The sequence below is a fragment of the Hypanus sabinus genome, chromosome 13, assembly GCF_030144855.1.
Source record: "Hypanus sabinus isolate sHypSab1 chromosome 13, sHypSab1.hap1, whole genome shotgun sequence".
Classification (NCBI taxonomy): Eukaryota; Metazoa; Chordata; class Chondrichthyes; order Myliobatiformes; family Dasyatidae; genus Hypanus; species Hypanus sabinus.
The window spans coordinates 58,179,437-58,202,689 of NC_082718.1; the positions used below are offsets into that span (position 1 = coordinate 58,179,437).

A 23,253-nucleotide genomic window follows, 5' to 3' on the forward strand; every position below is an offset into this window, starting at 1 on the left:
TGCAGGCTTGTTGAGTGAGAATAGCCTCTTACCATGCTGTATCTATAAATAATAAATAAATAAACAAAATATTAACAGTTAAAACAATATTAGCCCACTTTCCACATAAAATGTGGGTGCAGTCAGCACACCTTCAAAGTAATGATGCATTCAGATGATAAAGGAACTTCCAATTCATGAAACATTTTCATAAAACATTGGATGGATTTCCACATGTGTGACATTTAAAGATGCAAAACCTTTATGTAATGCCAAATGCCTTTTTATAAAATCCTGAGGCATATTTGTAAGGTGGAGAATAAAGCATCAGATGTAATTGCTTAAAACAAACAAGTTTTTTATTGAAGACAGAAATGAAGCAAAATTTCTTTCTCCCAGATGGTCGTAAGTCTTTGGCAGTCTCTTCCTCAATAGTTAGTGGAAACAAATTTGTCGAAAATCTTTAAAGTAGAAGTCAGTAGGTACTTGATAACTAGAAGGATGAAAGTTTACAGTGGGTAGAGAGGAGTGCAAAGTTGAGTTTACTGTTGGTTCAGTCATGGCCTTATTAAGCAAAAGTGTAAACTCATGAATTGATTGGATTACCTTGGGCAATGGTAAAGACATGACAAAGGATGATTACCCTTCCTGAGTAAAAATGACCGAAAAGTTTAAGTGTCAAGTTCAAGTTCAAGTTTAATTATCATTCAACCATAAATGAATACCCATGAACACAGCCAAACAAAACAGTGTTCCTCGAGGGCCAAGGTGCAATCAGTCATACACAGCACAAGGTACATACAGCACATTTAAGATAGCAAGTAAACAAATAATATAGCCCAAGTCCCTAAGTGACATGTCCAGTAGATTGGGAACATGAATATTGTCGACAAGAACAATCCCTCAACACATGCACGCACACATGCAATTCAGCTCGACTTCCATGGAGCGAACACCAGAGAGTAGCAGCAACAGGAGGGCTCTTCCCCCAGTCCACCAAAAGCATTGGTCTTTCTAGAAATCAATTCATAATCTGAACAGTACTCCTGGATACCTTCAATTTGTTGGCTTTCAAGTGAAAATTTTTAAGGGGTTCCCATACAGGAAGCTTGAGTTATTTTATTGGGAACTTCTTAACATAATTCATATTCTTTCTTCATTTTAAGCATTTGGTAATTAAAGCCTTCAGTTCCTCTCCAGGGAAAGTACTTCCTGTAGGAGCCATTGAGACCTTGAACGTCTCCATTGATCAACGTAACCCCATTTTCAGTGAGTAATTCAGTGTCAAGACAGCTTCCAAGTGAACTCAAATGTGAAAGGTATATGTCAACAAACTGATTACTGATGCCAGAAACTTCAGCTGCTAATTTGGAGCCAGATGTTTATTCCAGTCTGGTAATGGGCAAAAATCATGAAATATCATCACATTGATTTGAGTCATGGAAAATGAAGTCAGATTTAGGGACTAGGTATTTATAGAGAACTAATGTCTGCTGCGTTCAGAAATCTTGGAAGTACATAAGGTTTTGGTCTAGTGACTCAACTAAAAATATCACTTGATGTTGCTTTTACTTACAACTTTGATAGTAATTGCTTCCACTAACTGATGATAGACACAGTGGTGGTATATACGCACAGCAACTAATTTAATCCTACAATATTTACTTAAGTGGTTTTATAAGATAAACTCAGGTGATGATAAAATAACCCCATGGCTCTATTGCAGAGTAGGAGGACTATTCCCCTGATGTCTAGCAATCTGCAGCTGCTAAATCAGATGAACCAAAATTAGTTGTCACACTGCAACCATTAACTTCCTTACCAAATCTGCCACCTCCTCCACTGACAGGGGCACGAGGTTAAAAAGAATATGTTCAACTTCAAGTTCCCTTCCAAATCACACACCATAATAACACCAAAGTCAAAATCAAAGCCAAGCTTATTATTATGTGCACAGATGCAAGGGAAAGCTTACTTGCAGTAACATCACAGGCACATAGCACAAGAGACACCATATTCATATAAAAGCATAAATTAAATTGTACAAAATTAAAAAGGGCACAATTAGAATTAAAAAAAAGTGGATTGCAGGACAAAGTGGTGAAACAGGTCATAGTGTTGCTGTACTGAGGTAGTGATTAGGACTGTGCCACTTTATTCAAGAATCAAATGGTTGAAGGGAGATAGCTGTTCTTGAACCTGGTGCTGTGGAACTTCAGGGTTCTGTGCCCTGCCCGATGGTAGCTGCGAGAAAATGGTATGACCCAGATGGTAGAGATTTTGTATAGCAGATGTTGCCTTCTTGAGGCAATACCTCATGTAGGTATACATTACTGATCACCATTGCAACAAAAATCTGCAATTTCCTACTCTTAAATTACCATGGGAAAGTCTTTCCCTCCTGATTGACAGTAGATCCCGTTAAGCTGGATGACCATTAGCAACTCAAGTGTAACCAAGAATGTGCAGAAGAAGCTTACCTAACCAGTGGGTACCCATTTCCTGTAAAAGTTCATTGTTTGTGTTCCTTTAAAATTTCTTCTTCTTTGGTACTCCCTTACAACCAATAATGACCTCTCCACTGCAACTCTGTGGGTTGTGAGGTGGCTTAAGAGGTCAATGTGGGAGCTGCAGATGGCCAAAGAAGAGAGGGAGCTGCCCAGTTATTTGGGTGGCTGGGTGGGGAATCTGCAGGAGGTGCTCAACTTTCTTTTGAAATTACCATTGGCTCTAGAGTACTTCTGGTATCTGACTTGACACAAAGCCCTTTTCAGTTTTGGCTGACAACAAGTACAACTTACCTTTGTTGTGAGTTTATTCTGCCTCTTAATAAGACACTGGCCAGTCTAATAGTCACCTTAATTTTGCACTGCAGTCTACTTTTGGCAACTTTTCACTCTCTTGCTTATCAGGTCTCTAACCACCTCATCTTTAAACTGTTCAAAGTTCCACTTCAACCAGCCATTGAGGAAGAGACTCCCAAACTCTCATGACCCTCTGATAGAAAAGTATTTGTCTCAATTTGGTTTGCAATAGGTGACCCTCTTATTTTTAAACAGTGGCCCCTAGTTGCAGATTCACTCATGAGGCTGGGGCTTTTCTGTTTGGAGTGAAGGTGAATGAGAGGTGACTTGATGGAGGTGTACAGGATGAAAAGACTCATAGACTGAGTGGATATACAGAGACTTTTTCCAATGGTGAAGATGGCTAGTACAAGGGGGGTATAATTTTAAGGTTATTGGAGGAAAGTATAAAGGGATGTCAGAAGTAAGTTCTTTACATAGAGTGGTGGGTGTGTGGAATGCCCTTCCAGGGTGGTGGTAAAGGCAGATACAGTAGGAGCATTTAATAAACTCTTAGATAGGCACACGGATGATAGAAAACTAAGGGTTATGTAGCAGGAAAGGGTTAGATTTGATATTAGAGTAGGTTAAAGGCTGGCACAACATTGTGCTGTAATGTTCTGGAAAACATTTTCTCCATATCAACTCTGGCAAAAACCCTCAATTTTTATTTATTCCAAACAAATCACCTATATTCTTTTAAACTCCATCACATACACATCTATTTGTCCAACCTTTCATCAAAGGATGCACAGTCAAGTAAGCCTTTTCTGAGGTAAATGCAACATAACAAATGCCTTGCTTAAATAAGGAGACAAATCTCATGCACAGTTCTTCATCGATGGTATCACCAGTACCCTATTCAACCTAAAACTCTGAGAAAATTCTATAGATGCGCAGTGTGGAATATTCTAACAGGTTGCATCATGACCCGGTATGGAGACACATGAATGGAAAAGTGTATAGAAATTTGTGGCTACAGCCCCACCCATCACAGGAAAAGCCTTTCCCACCACGTAGCACATTTACCTGGAGTGACATCACAAGCTTCATCATCAAGGACCCTCCCCTGTTCAGGCTATCTCTTCTTGCTGTTATCATCCGGCAAAGCCCTACGTTTCACACAACAGGTTCAGGAAGAGTTATTACCCTGGACTATCAGGCTGACAAACCCAGTGCAGATCACCACAACACTGGACTGATTCCACAACCTACAGTCTCACTTCCAAGGATTCTACAACTTAAGTTCTCAGTATTATTTATTTTTTATTTGCACAACTTGTTTTCTTTTGCGCATTGGTTGTTGTCAATCTTTCTTTATATATATATATAGTTTCTCATAAATCTGTTGTATTTCATTACTCTCTTCTAAGTGCCTGCAAGGAAATAAATCTCAGGGTAGCATGAAGTAATATATATGTACTTTGATAATAAATTTACTGTGACTTTGACTTTAACTCTGTAACTGAAGTGTAACCACACATACACCCCAGAATGTCCTGAATTATCAGATGTACCTGAATATGATTCATACCTTAATTATGATCTTGCTGATATCCAGAGGTTTGTAATCTAGAAAACCTAGTACTCCATCACACAAGTTCAGTGAGTGCTGTGGAACAAAGTATATCTGAATGCTGCTGCACCAATAGATTGCCCTGATCCAGCCGCATGGATTCCAAGACCTAAAAGGCACACCAGTTCCTCTGACTTCTCAGGAAGTTAAGGAAATCCAACATGTCCCCATTGCCTCTCATCAAATTTTTTAGATGCACCATAGAATGCACCTGATCTGGACACATCACTGCTTGGTTCTGTAACTACTCTGCCCATGACCACAGCAAGTTGTGTACACTTCACAGAAACTAGCCTCCCCTCCATGAACTCTGTCTATGCTTCTCATAGACAACATAATAAAAGGCCACTCTCACCAAGGACATTTTCTCTCCCTATCTCCCATTGGGCAGAAGATATAAAAGCCTGAAAGCATGTGCCACCAGTTTCAAGCACAACTTCTATCTCACTGCAATAGACTACTAATCAGGCCACTTATTTGATAAACATGGCTTCTTGACCTCACCTGTCTACCTCATATGGCCTGCCCTGCACTTTTTCTAAAAGGTAACGTTACATTCTACATTTTGTTATTACTGTTCTTTTGCTCTATCTTATCTTAATGTGCTGATGTGCTGAAAACGGAATGCTATACAAAACAAAGTTTTTATGGTACCTCAGGACCTGTGACAGTAATAAACCAATTACCAATCACCCTCTGAGGAAAGCAGTGCACCAAATGGAAATTAGTATTTGGTCAAAGGTTAATTTTAGGGATGAGATAGTCAGAGGCTTCGCGTGGATAGTCAGTGGCTTATTCCCAGGGCTGAAATGGCTAGCACAAGAGGACATAGTTTTAAGGTGCTTGGAAGTAGGTACAGAGGAGATATCAGGGGTGAATTTTTTACGCAGAGAGTGGTGAGTGTGTGGAATGGGTTGCCAGCGGCGGTGGTAGAGGTGGAAACGATAGGGACTTTCAAGAGACTTCTGGAAAGGTACATGAAGCTTAGAAAAATAGAGGGCTATGGATAACCCTAGGTAATTTCTAAGGTAAGGACATGTTTGACCCTGTATTGTGCTGTAGGTTTTCTATGTTTCTATGAGATTCATAATCAAAAGAATTAAGCAGACTCGATGGGCCGAATGACCTAATTCTGCTCCACTTTTTTATGATCTAATATGGGAAAAAGCAGATTTGGGAAATGGGTCTCATATCACCCTTGTTCTCAATGAATGGCTTAATAAGCATGAAGACTCAATAGGCTATTCCCATGTCCTATATATTACATAATGCATTCTCAAATGGGTTATTATTGATTAATCCTGGTACCAAATATCAGAATCAGTTTTATAATTACTGACATACACTGTGAAATTTGTTGTTTCACTGCAGCATTATAGTAGCATTTATTGGTTTATGAATTGTTCAGAAATTTGATGGCAGAGGGCGTAGCAGTTCCTAAATTGTTGAATGGGGATCTTCAGGCTCCTGTATGTCCTTCTCAATGGTAATTATGAGAAGAGAGCATGAGAGGAGGGGATAGGGTATAGAAAAGGGCTGAGTCAGCAGATTCATTACTCAAAACCTGTCTGTCATTCCTTTTATTCAAATCTCACATTAACATTATTAGATGCAAGCAGCTCAGATCAGATTCAGTTTATTGTCATTTAGAAACCACAAATGCAATGCAGTTAAAAAATGAGACAATGTTCCTCCAGAATGATATCACAAAAACACATGACAAAACAGACTACACCAGAAAATCCACATAACGTTTGGCAATCCCCAATCCAGAGTCCGGAGAGGCTGCTGCGTATTAATATCGTGCTACCGTATTAGCGCGTTCCCCGGAAAGGAGCTCCAAATCAGACAAAACAAGACCAAAAACTAAAACTACAAGACCTGCACAAAACCACATAGTTACAACAGTGCAAACAATAGCATAGCAATAGCTAGGTCTCTGAAAAAGAATCCTCATTTCAAGAACACATGTATATCCAGTTGTTTTGAACATCTGTGGCAGGTACAAAGGTAAGAGTTTGAGCTTTATATAAAAATACAATAATAATTGATCCAGTTTTATACAGTCCTACTGCATGGAAGCACATCACCTGGCTCATCTCCACTGTGCTACTTTGTAAGCATTATTTTTCAAACCCTCATGTCTCCCTTCCCACAGGTTAGCATTTTGTTTCAACTTTTCAAGCATACAATTCAGATCCTGTTTTAAAAGAAGCTTCTGTTAGACCTGAGCCACCATCCTTTGAGCTCAAATCATAGAGTCTTACGACATGGGACCAGTCTCTTTGGCTCAACTCGCCCATGCCGACTGTACTGCTTGATGAGCTAGTCACATTGGCCCAAAGCACTCCAAATGTCTCCTGTCCATGTACTTATCCGGATGCTTTTAAATGTTGCTAATGTGCCTCGCTCAACTGCTATGTCTGGCATTTCATTCCAACTACACATCAGACTCTGCATAAGGAAGTGGCCTCCAATGTTTCTTTTAAATTTCTCTCCTCTGATTCTAAACCTATGCCCTCTTGTTTTCAGCACCTCCTCCACTGGAAGAAGACTATGTACTTTAACTATCTCTACCCCTATCAGGTCCCCTCTCATCTCCTACGTTCCAGGGAATAAATTCAAATTCAGATCCCATTTCAGATTTATTTATCACATGTACATTGAAACACACAGTGAAATACATCACTTGTGTTTACAACCAACCTACCTAAAGATGTGCTGGCAGCAGCCCACAAGAGTTGCCAATGCACTTTGGTGCCAACGTAGACTGCCCACAATGCATAACAGAACAACACAGAATACAACAAAACAAAATGCAAGAAGCAACAAAGCATCACCAGCAAAACAAACCCCGTTCCTTCTTGCCTTCCCTCCACCCACATGCAGGGGCTTTTAGCAGATGTGCTCTCAATGGCCATACATTCAGCCTGGACAGTGCAAGTACCTATGTCACCATAGATCAGCAATTAACACCATCATTCCTACAATCCTGATCGAAAAACTACAGATCCTTAGACTCTGCACCTCCCTCTGTTACTAGATCCTCAACTTCCTAACCAGAACAGCACAGTATGCGCAGGTTGGAATTAAAATCTCCACCTTGCTGTCAGCCAGCACTGGCACTCCACTGTTATGATCCCAGCCCCCTCCTTTGTGAGAATCGCAAGAGCACCCGTCGAAAGGGGGGGTGTGGGGGGGGGGGGGGTCAGTAGACCCAGTCGGAGAGAGAGAGAGAGAGCGACGTGCCAAATTGCAGGTCCCACCAGGGATACAAAATAAAGACAACAGCGACTATTGTCTCATGGAGACCACGTGAAAAGCCCTTGGGCAAGGTGGGCTGGTTGAGAGAGAGATTGCATCATCCCAACCTGATTGACACCTGCGACCCCGTGGGGAAGTATAAAGGAGAGTCTCAGGGGGACAGCCCCCTCAGACGCACCAAGAAGACACGAGAGTGTTCCCGCAGCAGCGGGAAGCCATTCTGAAGGAAGCCACGTGCGTTAGATTCCGGGATTGGAACCTATGGCTGGAATCACAGAAAACCACTTTTAACTAACATCGGGGAGAGGAAACCAACGGTCCCCCGATTTCACGGAAGATTCATCGAGACTCGGCAAGTTCTTTCTCTTCACCCCCCCCAATCTCTCTCTCTCGGTCGCCCCACGCAAAACCCAGCGATTTTCAAAGGGCTGAGGCCTGCAGACTTTGAGTGACTTTTATATTTCCAACGGACAATCTATTAACCCCTAGACACCAGCAGAGCTCACTCCTTAATGATGATTATTACTATACCCGCGCTTTAGATTGAGTGTTGACGATGTGCACTATCTGAATGTTTGTATTAACCCTACTTTTGTGTCCCTTTATCAATAAAAACATTTGAAAATAGTGACATCAGACTTCAACGGACTGCTCTATCTTTGCTGGTAAGTTCTCCAGTTACGGGATTCGTAACACCACAAAGATGTGCTCTTAGCCCACTGCTCGTCTCTCTCCACACCCATCACCATGCAGCTAGGCATCGCTCAAGTGCCATCTGTAAATTAGCTGATGATACAAGCAGTGTTGGTAGAGTTTCAGATGGTGATGGAAGGGTGTATGGGAGTAAGATATACCAGTTAGTTGAGTGGTGTCGCAGCAAAAATCTTACACTCAATGTCAGTAAGATGAAAGAGCTGATTGTGGACTTCAGGAAGGGTAAGACAAATGAACGCAAATCAGTCCTCATAGAGGGATCAGAAGTGGACAGAGTGAGCAGTTTCAAGTTCCTGGATGTCTATATCTCTGAGGACCTAACCTGGACATGATATTTTGATGGAGCAATAAAGAAGGCAAGACAGTGACTACATTTCATTCGAAGTTTGAGCAGATTGGGTTGGTCACTTAAAACACTTGAAAACTTCTACAAATGTACCGTGGAGAGCATTCTGACTGGCTGCATCACCACCTGGTATAGGGTAGCTACTGCGCAAGATCAAAATAAGTTGCAAAAACTTGTAAAATTAGTCAGCTCCATCATGGTACCAGCCTCCATAGTATCCAAGACATCTTCAAGGAGCGGTGCCTTAGGAAGGCAGCTTCCATCATTGAAGATCCCCACCACCCAGGACATGCCCTCTTCACACTGTTACCATTGGAAAGGAGGTACAGAAGCCTGAAGGCACACACTCAGCGATTCAGGAACAGCTTCCTCCCCTCTGCCATCCGATTCCTAAATGAACATTGAACCCGTGAACACTACCTCACTACTTTTTATTTCTGTTATTTTGCTCTACTTATTTTAACTTAACTATTTAATAGACACATATACATAACCTAACTCAGTTTTTCACTATATTTATTTATCAAGTATTTCATTGTTCTGCTGCTGTAAAGTTAACACATTTGCTTGTGATATTAAATCTGATTCTGATTTCTCCATCTCCAGGTCATTGGGCTACAACTTCTGGGCTTCCAATTGACCTTCAGGCTTCCAACTTCATTTTCCATCCCCAGACTAACGATGATGGGGCCCTGCAGCTCAAACTTACAGCATGCCAGCTGACCAGGCCTCATGGCCCCTTCTCCCTCCAGCTTACATGGACATGCACTGGCTTGGGGCTGCCTGGCAATTATGGATGTCCCTCATCACTGGCCTTTAGTGTGAGGAGGACATCGGATTCTAGATGTCTTTCGTCTCATGTCCATATCACCAGACTTTCGAGCATGGAGTGGAGGCCTCGACTCAAGATGCTTGTCATCCCATGGACACACTACTGGTCTTCGAGTGCAGAGTAGAGGCCAGAGTGGACATCCTTCATCACCCACCCACATTACTGACATTTGAATGCAGAGTACAGAGTGGATGCCTGACCCCCTAACTCCTCCACATCCCTGTACCTATATCCCAACCTGGCCACTCATTTCCCTCCCTGTCCCCAAAACCATACCTACAAACTTAATAAACATCTGTTTGATCTACAGTCTCAATGCAGGCTGCAGCTCATCGCCATCCTAATGCATGAGGTCCTAGTCAATGTACCTTCTCCCTGTAACTCAGGCTCCAAGTTCCAGGCAACTTCCTGCTGAATCTTTTCTGCAGTTCTGTCTGTTTTAATAACATCTTTCCTTTTGCAGGATGATCAGATCATAAAAGGCTTATTTAATTTTTTTTAGCATGTTGTTTTTATATTCTCTGGTTTCAGTAAGAGTACTTGATCCATTGTGACCAGACGTGAGTGGGAAGAGAGAGAGACAAAGTTCTTTTGGTTATTTAATACAGTGCTCTCAGCTGGTCAGGCAGAGCAACAATAAAACTGTAACGATGAGAGGATAATCAAATGGATTCTCTAAATAAGCAAAATCCATCTTTGTTTTCGGATACAATACAGCAGCAAGTGCTAACAGCATGAGCAATTTTCTAAATTCATCCTCCTGACAAGGCCATTAGCCTCTAGGTTTGCATATCAGGACTTCAGAATCTCCCAAAGTGCTTTACAGTCTGTTGGGTAGTCGTGTAGTGCAGTTGCTGATGCAGTTTAGAACACAGCAGATGTAAATCAATACACAGCAGGATGCCACAAACAAGAATAGGATTATTGAATTCATAATCAGATTTGCAGTATTGATTGAGGGGTGAATATTGATCAGAATCCTGGGAAAGTATCCTCCACTTTTCCTTAAAATTGTTCTGGGATTTTATGCATCTACCTGAGAGAGAAGATGTGGTTTCTGTTTAAAATAGCAATTCAGACACTGCTGGAATTTTTGTTGCCACAACAAAGCAGCCAACATAATTAAAAAGCCACACAAACAAAATACTGGAGGAAATCAGCACGTCTGGCAGCATCTATGGAAATGAATAGTCATTTGACGTTTCGGTATCCTTCTTCAGGTCTGGAAATGAAGGGGGAAGATGCCTGAATAAAAAGGTGAGGGGAGGAGAAAGAGGCTGGCTGGAAGGTGATAGGTGAAACCAGGTGGGTGGGAAAGGTCAAGAAAGATGAATCTGATAGGAGACAAGAGTGGATAGTAGGAGAAGGAGAAGGAGTGGGAGGCTCATGGGGCAGTCATAGGCAGATAAGAAGAGATAAAAGGTCAGAGTGGGGAATAAAGGAAATGGTGGGGGGGGGGGTGATATTTGTTCACCAGAAGAAGAAATTCATGCCATTAATTTGGAGGAGGGGGTACCCAGATGGAATGTAAAATGTTGCTCCTCCCCCTTGAGGGTGGCCTCATCTTGGCACAAGAAGAGGCCATGGATTGACATGTCAGAATGGCAATAGGGATCAGAATTAAAACGTTTGGTCACCAGGAAGTTTTGCCTGTGGTGGATGGTGTGACGCGCTGAACAAAGCAGCCCCCCCCCCCCATTTACAATGGGTCTCACCAATGTAAAGGAAGCCAGAATGTTTAGTGGTAGGATCCCTTTGGAGATGGCACAATCTTTGGAGATTAACATAATTAAAAATCCTTGATATTCTCTCTTCTCCCCTCTCCAATTGGGCAGAGGATACAAAAGCCTAGAAGTACATACAAGGCTCAAGGACAGCCTCTGTCCCACTGTTATAAGACCATTGAGCAGATCTCCTGTACAATAAGCTAGATTATTGACCATTACAGTCTACCTGATCATGGCATTGAAGCTTATTGACTACACACTTAGACAAGGTGGTGTGGGCAACATACAGTAATGTTTTGTGGGCAGCTCACAAAATTACTAAATACTCTACTAGATATACTTCTTTTGAACTACAATCACTCCAATCTATAGTCTGTAATTTCCCTTTAAAAAATGTACTTTTGAATCGTCTAAATGAACTAGCAATTTTGTTATTTCCTGAAGGATTTGGCAAACTCTCAATAACGTAGATGCGGCCATCACCGGGGGTAAACGCTGTGTTAAAGCCCAGGAGCAGAAAAGGAAACCATGCTCAGCTCCATTACTTTGCACCAATTAAAGCTTTGAGGCCCGAGAGCAGAAAACAAACTGGCATTCAGCACAACCTGCTTGTGTTTGACCTGTCTCGTACTCTTCTCGTAACGACCGTCGAACGGGAGGTGCAGGAGCAGTTGTTTCCCTGCAGCCATCGGGCTCCTGGATCGGCTCCTCGCCCCACTGTGGATTGCTTCACTCACTGACTCCGCAGCTGTGGACTCACTTCTGCTGACTCTGCAGATCATGTTCCATTTAGTATTTGTTTACTCTTTTAAAGTGATTTGTCCTCTTTTGCACATTGGATGTTCACCGACCTTTGTTGCGGATTGTTTTTGTGGCTTTGTTTATTGGATGCCTGCAAGATGATCAATCTCGGGGTTGTATCTGATATACATAGTTCAATAACAAATCTGAACTTTGAACTTTCTCTGTAACCGTAACACTTTATCCTGCTGTCTATTATTGCTTTTTCTTGTTTTACTGCTGATGCGATTAAATGATCTATTTGGATGTCACGCAAAACAAAGCTTTCCACTGTACCTCGGTACACGAGACAACGAGAGACCAATACAACACCAGTTTAGAGTGTGTACCCAAATGTTCACAATGGACATTCCACATCAAAGCCAAGGCCAAGATTCTAGCAAAGCTCAGTATATCTCATCAGTCCTGATGAAGGGTCTCAGTCTGAAACGTTGACTGTTAATTTCTCTTCACGGTTGCTGCCTGACCCACTGAGTTACTCCAGTATTTTGTAGGTGATGCTCTGGATCTCCAGCATCCCAAAGAATTGAAAGATTCAGAGACTCAAAGTGCATTTATTATCAAAGTATGTACAGTATACAGGATACAGCTCTGAGATCTGTCCTCCTTCAGGCAGCCACAAACAAAGAAACACGATGGAACCTGTTCAAGAAAACCCCAAACACCCGACACAGAGGAAAAAGAATAAGTTGTATGAATGGCAAAAAGGTGAGCCAATAACACATAGAATATGAAATATCAAAACAGGAGTCCAGTCGTATTCAGTTTACACAAAACATAGAAATCTACAGCACATTACAGGCCCTTTGCCCATAATGTTGTACCGACCATGTAATCTACTCTAGAAACTGCCTAGAATTTCCCTACTTCATAACCCTCTATTTTTCTAAGCTCCATGTACCTGTCTAAGAGTCTCTTAACAGACCCAATTATATCTGCCTTTGCCACCATTGCTGGCAATTCATTCCACGCACCCACCACTCTCTGTGTGAAAAATTTACCTCTGACATCCCCCTGTACCTACTTCCAAGCAACTTAAAACTATGCCCCCTCATGTTAGCCTTTTCTGGCTATCCTCCACACGATCAATTCCCTCATCATATTATACACCTCTATCAGGTTACCCTCTTCCTCCCTCGCTCCAAGGAGTAAAGGTCAAGTTCACTCAACCTATCCCCATAAAGCACACTCTCCAATCCAGGCAACATCCTTATGAATCTCCTAGTTTAGCTCAGTTCAACACCACACCACTATCTCACCGCGGGCTGCAGGGCCCAGTCTGCATCGATCACCCCGATCAAACCACTCTATAAAGGCAAAAAGAAAGAGTAATCGGAGTCCAGAAACAACTCTAAGTCCCCAAAATGAGTCTGCAGCGTTGCAGGTCCCAGAACTCCTGCACTTCCCTCTGACATCAACTAGCAGGAGGGAGAGGAAGAGAGGTGGAATCTGCAGAATCTATTGGGTTTATGAGTATAGTATATCTCATTTAAAAATACCCAGATAGCTGGAACTATTACAATAGGAACTGGAGATGACAATATACCCAGACCTTCAACCCATGACACCTTTCGCTGGGACAGCTGTTAACAAAGGAAAAAATTCTATCTCTCTGTACCCTTCAATTCCCTTCATGTTCAAACATCAGTCCATTTGCTTTGAGTTTTCTCATTGAACGAGCATCCATGTTGGTCTCCAGGACAGAGAATTCTAATGAGCTGCACTGCTGAATGGAGGCTCATTCTGGACTGTGCACTTCTCCTGGGCTACTAATTCCATTTCTGATGTTGGGGCAATTAGAAGTTAGCTTATGAGTACCATCAACTCCCTGAAGAAGCCGTAGGGATCATCTGTCAGCCGGGATAGAAATGCAGTTGCATTCACCACCATTGTTTGTCCATTTCAACGGCACTATCGACTCTTTGTTGCCTCTCTCAGTTACTTGCTAGATGTTGAATGAATTGACTTTATTTTCTCATCCTTCACATACACGAAGAGTAGAAATATTTACATTATGTCTCTGCTTAAATGTGCAATGTGCAAAGATAGTAATTTATAAAAATTTATAATAAATAGAACAGTCAATGTAACATAGAAATACACTCAAATCAGTGTGAGTTATCAGTCTGATGGCCTGGTGGAAGAAGCTGTCCTGGAGCCTGTTGGCCCTGGCTTTTATGCTGCGGTACCATTTCCCAGATGGCAGCAGCTGGAACAGTTTGTGGTTGGGCTGTCTCGGGTCCCCAATGATCCTTCGGGCCTTTTTTTCACAGCTGCCTTTGTAAATGTTCTGAATAGTGGGAAGCTGACAACTACAGAAACATTGGGCTGTCCACACCCCTCTCTGCAGAGTCCTGCGATTAAGGGAGGTACAGTTCCCACACCAGGCAGTGATACAGCCATTCAGGATGCTCTCAATTGTGTCCCTATAGAAAGTTAGGATTTGGAGGCTCATACCAAACTTCCTCAACTGTCTGAGGTGAAAGAGGTGCTGTTGTGCCTTTTTCACCACACAGCTGGTGTGTACAGACCACGTGAGGTCCTCGGTGATGTGGATGCCGAGGAACGTAAAGCTGTTCACCCTCTCAACCCCAGATCCACTGATGTCAAGGGGTGGTTAGTCCATCTCCATTCCTCCTGTAATCCATAACCAGCTCCTTTGTTTTTGCGACATTGAGGGAGAGGTTGTTTTCTTGACACCACTGTGTCAGAGAGATGATGTCATCCCTGTAGGTCACCTCATTATTGTTTCAGATTAGGCCAATCCATGTAGTGTCGTCGGCAAAGTTAATTAGCAGATTAAAGCTGTGGCAACACAGTCAAAGGTACACAGGGAGTAAAGGAGGGGACTCAGTACACAGCCCTGAGGGGCTCCTGTGTGAGAGTCAGAGGGTTGGAGGTGAGGGAGCCCACTCTTACCACCTGCCGGTGATCTGACAGGAAGTCCAGGATCCAGCTACACAAGACAGGGTGAAGGCCGAGGTCTCTGAGCTTCTTGTCGAGCCTGGATGGAATTATGGTGTTGATTGCTGAACTGTAGTCCAAGAACAGCATTCTCACGTAAGCATCCTCCTTCTCCGGATGTGTAAGGGTGGTGAGTAGAGCTGTGGTTATTGCATCATCTGTTGATCGGTTGTGTTGGTAAGTGAATTGTAGGGGGACCAGCGTGGGTGGTAACATGCTGCGGATGTAGTCCTTGACCAGCCTCTCAAAGTACTAGCTTATTACACAGATGAGTGTGACACGACGCCTGTTGTTCAGGCATGTTACCTTGTTGTTTTTTGGTATATGGACAATGGTACATAATTTGAAAAAGGAGGGCACTCGACTACACTGGGCGAGGGAGATATTAAGAATATCTGTAAACTCACTTGCCAATTATGCTGCGCATATCCTGAGTACCCGCCCCGGGATGCCGTCCAGTCCCACAGCTTTGTGACTGTCCACTCATTGGAAACATCTGCATGCCTCAGCCTCTGAGATGACCAGGTTGCAGGTTGTAGTGGTGGCTTTCCTCGGAGGCTCAGAGTTAGCGACATCAGACTGAGCGTAAAAGTGATTAAGCTCATCTGGGACAGAGGCAGTCCTGCAGCACGGAGACTGTTAAAATGTGTTGAATGTCTGGGGAATTGAGGGCTTTGGTGATGTTATGTAGGTGAGGAGTTGAGGGTTGAGTGGTGGGGAAGGCTTTAGGGGCCAAGTGGCCTATTCGTGCTCCTACTTGCTTGCTATAGAAGTTAATAACATAGACCATTACAGTACAGTTCAGGCCCTTTGGCTCACGATGTTGTGCTGACTTTTTAACCTACTCAACCTATCCCCTTTTTCCTGCATAGCTCTACAGTTTTCTATCTTCCACATGCCTATCTAAGTGTTTCTTATGGCTATGACGTTTCTGTCTCTATCAGCAACCCTAGCATAGCATTCCATGCTCCAGTCAGTCTCTTACCTCTGACACTCCCCCCATCCTTTCCTCCATTCACCTTCAGTGACTGAACAGCTGCATCAAGAACACCAACGCCTTTGAATGGAAAATCCTACAAAAGCTGCTGGATTTGGCCCTGTACCACATGGGTAAAGCCCTCCCAACTATTGAGCACATCCACATGAAACACTGTCGCAAGAAAGTAGCATCCATAATCAGAGATCTCCACCACACAGGCCATGCTGTTTTCTAACTGCTGACGTCAGGTAGAAGGTACAAGAGTCTCAGGAATCACACCTCCAGGTTCAAGAATATTTACTACCCCTCAATCATCAGACTCTGGACGTAGGGGGATAACTCACTTGCCCATCCAGTGAGATGTTCTCACAACCAATTATCTCACTTTAATGACTCTTTATTTCATTATCTGATGTTCTTTTTACTTATTGCTATTTATTTATATTTGCATTTGCACAGTCTGTTGTCTTCTGCACTCTACTTGATCTTTCATTGATCCTGTTGAAGTTACTATTCTAGAGCTTTGCTGAGTATGCCTGCAGGAAAATTAACCTCCGGGTTGTATGCAGTGACGTATATGTAGTCTGATAATAAAATTTACTTTGAACTTTGAAATTATGCCCCCTTTACAGCACTGAAAACTGACCCATCAGCCCAACTTGTCCACGCTGACTGAGCCGCCTAACAGAGCTAGTCCTGTTTGCCTGTGTTTAACCCTTGTCCCAAACCCTTCCTATCAATGCACATGTCCAAATGTCTTTTAAGTGTCCTAATTGTACCACTTTCTCTGGCAGCTCATTTTATATACACACCACCTTCTTTGCACATCACACAATTAGCCTGGCATAGAATAGCTTGGACTGACAATTGGGATGTGACTGAGAAATCACACATTGGCCAGGACACTCAATTAGAGACACAAAGGTTTTCAAAAAAACAAACTAAACAGTTACTTTGAATAAAAACAAATCATTAATGAAAAATACTGGCAACAACTAACAGCTGAGACGGCATCTGCAGAATAAAGTATGTCAGATATTTTACACTTTGTCAGTATTATTTCCAGGATATATTATGCTTTTGTTTCTGATTTCAAACATCTGTAGCATTTGTTCTTTGAAGAGATTCTTGCAACCTTGTTTCCACATCGATACATTCCTTTGTAATGTATTCAGTAATTAAGTAAATTAGCATTTCCTAATTCTGTTCAGTTTGCCACCAGAATTCTTGACTAGACATTAATTCAAATGATAATAGGAAGCTGAGAGGCAGAAGGTGATGTTTCAAAGTTTCAAAGTGCATTTATTATCAAAAATGTATAAATTATACAACCTTGAGATTTTTTTGCTTACAGGCAGTCACAAAGCAAGGAACCTGAAAGAACCCAATTAAAAGAAAGACCAAACCTCCCAGTGCCCACAGAGAAAGAGAGAGAAAAAAAATCACAAAACAAATCATATAAACCATCGAACTGAGCAACAACCACAGCATTCCAAACCAAACTGAGTCTTTAGATCCAAATTCCTGGAGCAGCCTGGAGTAGGCCCGAAGCCTCGGTACTCATGGCAAATCGTGACAAGTTCGCAGACTCAAAGCATAGTAACTAGGGGCAGTCTCACAGCCTTAGTGTTGCAGAGTGAGTAACCCCCAGACTATCTGGGCTGGCATTAATATTGTCCAAACCGCGCACTAGGACCTGGTCCCACCGCTGGCGAATTGCTCCAGGCCTAGATTTTGCTCCCGAAGGAACCGTTCATGACCTCTCCAAATCAGTTAGGCGCCCAGAGCTCACCCTCAACCAACTTTCGACACCCTGCCAATCCAATCTATCTGGGCTGGCATTTAGATTGTTCAAACAACGGATTGTACCTCGAATTAGGATCCAGGCCTTACTACAGAAAATTGCTCACAGCCTTGAACACAGCGCCCAGCGATTCACTTTGGACCTGGATTTCACTGCTGAAGAACCCATTCTCGACCTCTCCAATCCGGCTCGAAGGAAAATTATCTCAAAGATAAGGCCTCATAAATTACATCGGACATATTGAACAGATAGCCATCCAGCCAGGACGTCTGAGAGACAAGCTTATAAATGCCACACATGTGAATTCTTTACAGGGGGGTGATTTGTTTCAGTTAAATAAGGGACTGACTCTGCTGTAAATTTCCTTCAGCAGTAATGGGTCCTTATTTTTTGGGGAATTAAGCCACCCACTCAGAGGTGCAACATAGTAGTCATGGTTTAGCACCTGAACAAGCAGGAAATAAGTACCTTGACCTCATAAACCCTCCAGATGTGGTGGCCTGACACTTCAAAAGATGTGGCTGTGAAAGCCCAGTTCAATTGGTACCAAAACATGCTGAATTGGGAAGGGCACACAGTGTGCACGAACATTCAAGATGGAAGGCCGAAGCCTCTCTCCTGCAATCAGAGTAAGAAACGGCCCAGTGAAGATAAGACAAGCCGAGTGCACAACATGGCACTGGCAATGGTTCAACTCCTATCTACCCTCTCAGCTGGACATCAGGAATCTGATGACAGAACATGGATCTCATCAGAGAGCAGAGGCAGCATTTAACTTTCATTCAGCCTTCTAAAACAACCTTAATGGACAAGTATCTTGCTGTTGATAGACAGCACAAAAACAGGCTTTTCAGCTTGCCATGTCCATCTTTACTATACTATATGACCATAAGAACAGAATTAGCTCCTTTGGCCCAATGTGTCTGCTCCATCATTCAGTCATGGCTGATTTGTTATCCCTCTGATCCCATTCTCTTGCCTTCTCCCCATAACCTTTGACACTCTCACTAATTAATAAACTATCAACTTTCTCTTTAAATATACCAAATGACTGGTCCTTTACAGCCCTCACAGGCATTGATTTCCACAGATTCACCACCCTCTGGCCAAAGAAACTCCTCCTCATCTCTGTTCTGCACTACCTATATTATTTCCATTTAGGAGTTCTTCATCTGCAGGCTTGGCAATTCAAGAGCTTTGCAAAAATAGGCTGCCATTTTAGCAGTGACTCCACTTCTAAAGTACTCCATTCACTACGAAGCACTTTGGGAGGTCTTGAGATGGTGAGACACACTACATTAATTCACTTGCGCAGCACACATGCAGATTTCTTATTAGCTCTTGCAAGTCACGAGAGAGAATCGAGAGGTTATCCTTCCCAAATAATTTCACCGCCATCTCCTTCTATTAAAATGAAGAAAAAAACATGTGCCACTTTCATTTGTGCCACTCTAAAGCAGTGGTTAGCATGACCTTATTACAGCTCATCAATAAAAGTTCAATCCCAGCACCCTTTGTCCTCCCCGTGGAATGCGTGTGTTTCCTCTGGGTGCTCTAGTTTCCTCCCACAGCTCAAAGATGTACTGGGTGGTAAGTTAATTGGTCATTGTAAATTGTCCTGTGATTAGGCTAGGTTTAAATCAGCGGGTTGTGGGAAGGGTGGCTTGGTATGAAGGGCCAGAAGGGCTTGTTCCAGGCTGTATCTCTAAAATGAATAAAAATTGAACCAACATGGCACAATCTGTAATATGATCAAAAGCGCTGGTGTGTATGGACAATTTGGTAGGATTTTCTAAAGTTCTGATTTTAGCACAAAACCGGCTGACGAAATTGGAAATTATAAAATGGAAATTATGCAAGATGAAAACTTGTGCCCTAACTGGAAACTTTCTTTTTATATCCCAAATTCATTAATGGAGAGAAATGACAAATTTGTTCATCTTCCTTGTTAGGGCATCACATGATATATGTTTCTCCTAGATGCCAATATTGCCGAAACGTGCTGCTAAGTTAAGTGTTTACTTTGTCTTGCACTTGCATACTTTTAGAAAGTATTTTTAATATTGGTCTTACTCACCACACTTTGGTACTGCCTGCTATTCATGAAAGAGCTACTTGTTTCGACCGTTATTTTGTTAGAAAACATGGTGCAGGATTAATAAACACAGCTCACGCCACCATTAGGAATTCTGAAAACAGGAGCTGTATAGTCTATGATTAGTACAGAATGGAGTAAGCTGTATGGACATTTAACTGATTACCGTATATGGAAAGTTACTTACACTTTGCTATCAAATGTGTATCTAACGTGAACATCGATTCTCAAATGTACAGTAATATACTTTTGCAACTAAATAATTTTCTATTGTTCATATTTAATTATGCTTTGCAATCTTTTGAATTTGATCTCATTAGTTTGCTCAGACTAAGCACAGAGCTGTTAATGTGGCCCTAATAACCTGTTTGTTTAATGTACTGTGACCCACAAATGTGAGTAGTCCCTTCTGACCAATTACCGGTACTTGCAAGAGAAGGAGCAAATTGCTAGTTTTACATATTTTTTTGTATAAACCAGAAATTCTTATTAGTGAAGGTGCAGTTTCGCCCAAGGCACCAGACACACATGACATGCTATTATCAGACTCTCAACACATTCGCTTAACAATCAATTGGATGAAGTTAAACCCTAACTGTCCTAAGCAGGCTGTTATTTAAGGCAATATAAACAACCCATTAGTCCGTTGTGCCAATAACTCTTTTATTGTCAATGCACATGTGGCTAGTTTCTAGTGGTTTGGCCTTTCCACTTGCTGCTATTGGAGCTAATCAACATTTAATGCTGCTAATTTTTTTTAATTGCTATTTTTCTCTGCATGGTTGCAAAGTGTTGGTGCATAGGAAGCATGATTCAGTAAATATATGTGTTACAGAGCCACAGGTGGCAAGGGAAAATCAACAAAGACTGGTTCTAAGGAGTCCTTTGTGTTTTGAGATATATTCCTCTCTCTGTCAGTGAGATGTTGATGGTGCACTGTAGTTCTGTAATCTTTACGGATGAATAGGATAGTGCCTCTTTGCATAGTAATGCTTGAACTTTACACACTGCACTCATTAATGTTCAGATACTAAACCAAACTTGGGCTCTACTTTTCCAATGTTAGCTCTCAGAAGAAAAACTTAATTTCCTAACCTAGTAAAGCCAGATAATTAGGACACTTACACCCAAAGTTTTGGAGAATTTCATCAACACTTTCTTTTTCCAAACAGTGAACAAATAGAAACTACATAATTAATCAGGATCAAAGAAACTGACGAACAGACACTGTATTCTTTCTATAATCTTCTTGTGCATGGAAGTTAAAGTTAGAATCCACATGATATTTTTGTGTATGAACGTTAAAGTTGGAATCCATCATTGATAAGATTAGAATATAGAACATTGTAACACAGTACTGGCCCTTTGGGCTACAATGCTCTGCCAACATTTTAGCCAACTTTAAAATCAATCTAATTCTTTTCTCCTACATAACCCTCCATTTTCCTCTCATCCAGAATATTTATGAAAATACAATTGAAGCTTTGCCATTTATAATGCAAATTAAGCTGATGTTTTACATGTACAAAGATACATAAAAGACCACTTTGGTCCCAGACATCAGAAATGAAAAGTAGTTCCTGAAAACTTTATTTGCAAGCAGCTGTTTGCCATACTTAGAAGTCTAAGGAGAGTCAGCATGCCAACGAAGACTCTGACAAACCTCTAAACGTACAGTGGACAATATTCTGACTGGTTGCATAGCAACCCGGTATGGAAACTCCAATGCCAGAGAGTGGTGGACTCAGCTGGTTCCAGTAACACCGCCCCCCCCCCACCATCAAGGACATCTACAAGAGGTAATATTTCAGTTTTTCAGAAAGGCAACCCTCACCATCAACCAGGCCCTCTTCATTGCTGCTGCCATCAGGCAGGACATACAGAATCCTAAAGAACCACACCTAAAGATTCAACAATAGCTTCTTCCTCACTGCCACTGGCTTCATGAACTGACCTGAAAAACTGCAATTCCACCTTCCAACTTGCTTTATTGTTGTTATGTTTATCTTTGCTTAACGCACTGTGTAAGTTATATATAATTTATTAGTTTAACTTCAGTAAGTTATGCACATCATGCTTGTAATATACTGTGCTGCTGCTGCTAAAAGCAGGCTTTCATAAAGAACATAAGAAATAGGAGCAGGAGTAGGCCATCTGGCCCATTGAGCCTGCTCTGCCATTCAATAAGATCTTGGCTGATTCTGACCATAGACTCATCTCCACCTACCTGCCTTTTCCCCATAACCCTTATGCAAAAATCTACCCAGCCTTGTCTTAAATATATTTACTGAGGTAGCCTCCACTGTGTGGCTAGAGAATTCCACAGATTCACCACTCTTTGGGAAAAGCAGTTCGTCCTCCGTCCAAAATTGAGGCTATGTCCATTAGTTCTAGTCGCACCTACCAGCGGACACAACTTTCCTGCCTCTACCTTAACTATCCCTTTCATAATTTTATATGCTTCTACTTGATCTCCTCTCATCCTTCTGAACTCCAGCAAGTACAATCCCAGGCGACTCATCTCCTCATAGTCTAACCCACTCATCTCTGGAATCAACCTGGTGAAGCTCCTCTGCAAAGCCAGTCCATTCTTCCTCAAGTAAGGAGACCACAACTGCATGCAGTACTCCAGATGCAGCCTCATCAGTATCCTGTGTAGTTGCAGTATAACCTCCCTGCTCTTTTTTCTTTTCTTTTTCAATCTTTTTATTGAGTTTCATATATACATATAAAAAACATAACATAATAATAAGTAAATTATGAATACAATAGACTTGAAGTCACATTAATAATAAGATAACAATATCCTATTAAACATCAACAAAAGAAAATACCTTAATCAATCAAGTCCATATGATTATATATGAAAAAAAATAACCGTTAAAAGAAGAAAACCTCCCTGCTCTTAAAGTCAATCTTCTAGCAATGAAAGCCAACATTCCATTTGCCTTCTCTATAGCCTTCATAGCGTTCAGAACTAAATTTTCCCATGACAACAATAAACTTGAACTAGAACTTGAAGCTTTAGGTGGAAATTCATAGTCAATTCAAGGAACACATGTGACCTGTCCCTTTCCTGGCAGATACCAGACTTACAGTGAAGAGAAGCAGAGGTAAGTTTAGGCCAGATATTTCACATAGTCAGCACAGTTGATGCAAGAAACTCTAGCATGTAACTAGCAAAAGTCACTCATAGGCTAATTTCTGTTATTTTTGCAAGGTTACATTATGTTAACATTGTTATTTCAGCATATTTCAGTTATTTCAGGAAGTAATGGGCCTTTTTCTTCAATTTTGACTAGCAACCCTGCCATCTCATTGTGGAAGTG

The 23,253-nt window shown here is 41.8% G+C and overlaps 1 protein-coding gene across 1 annotated transcript in view; it reads right to left on the bottom strand.

The window, feature by feature from the left end:
* Window positions 1-11,981, bottom strand: part of LOC132403371 (branched-chain-amino-acid aminotransferase, cytosolic-like) — a 52,813-nt gene extending 40,832 nt beyond the window's left edge. Inside the window, exon 1 of the mRNA XM_059986787.1 lies at window positions 11,887-11,981. Coding sequence (XP_059842770.1) covers window positions 11,887-11,970 — 84 coding nt within the window. The 5' untranslated portion in view covers window positions 11,971-11,981. The remainder of the gene's footprint in view (window positions 1-11,886) is intronic.
* Between the last annotated feature and the right edge of the window lie 11,272 nt (window positions 11,982-23,253).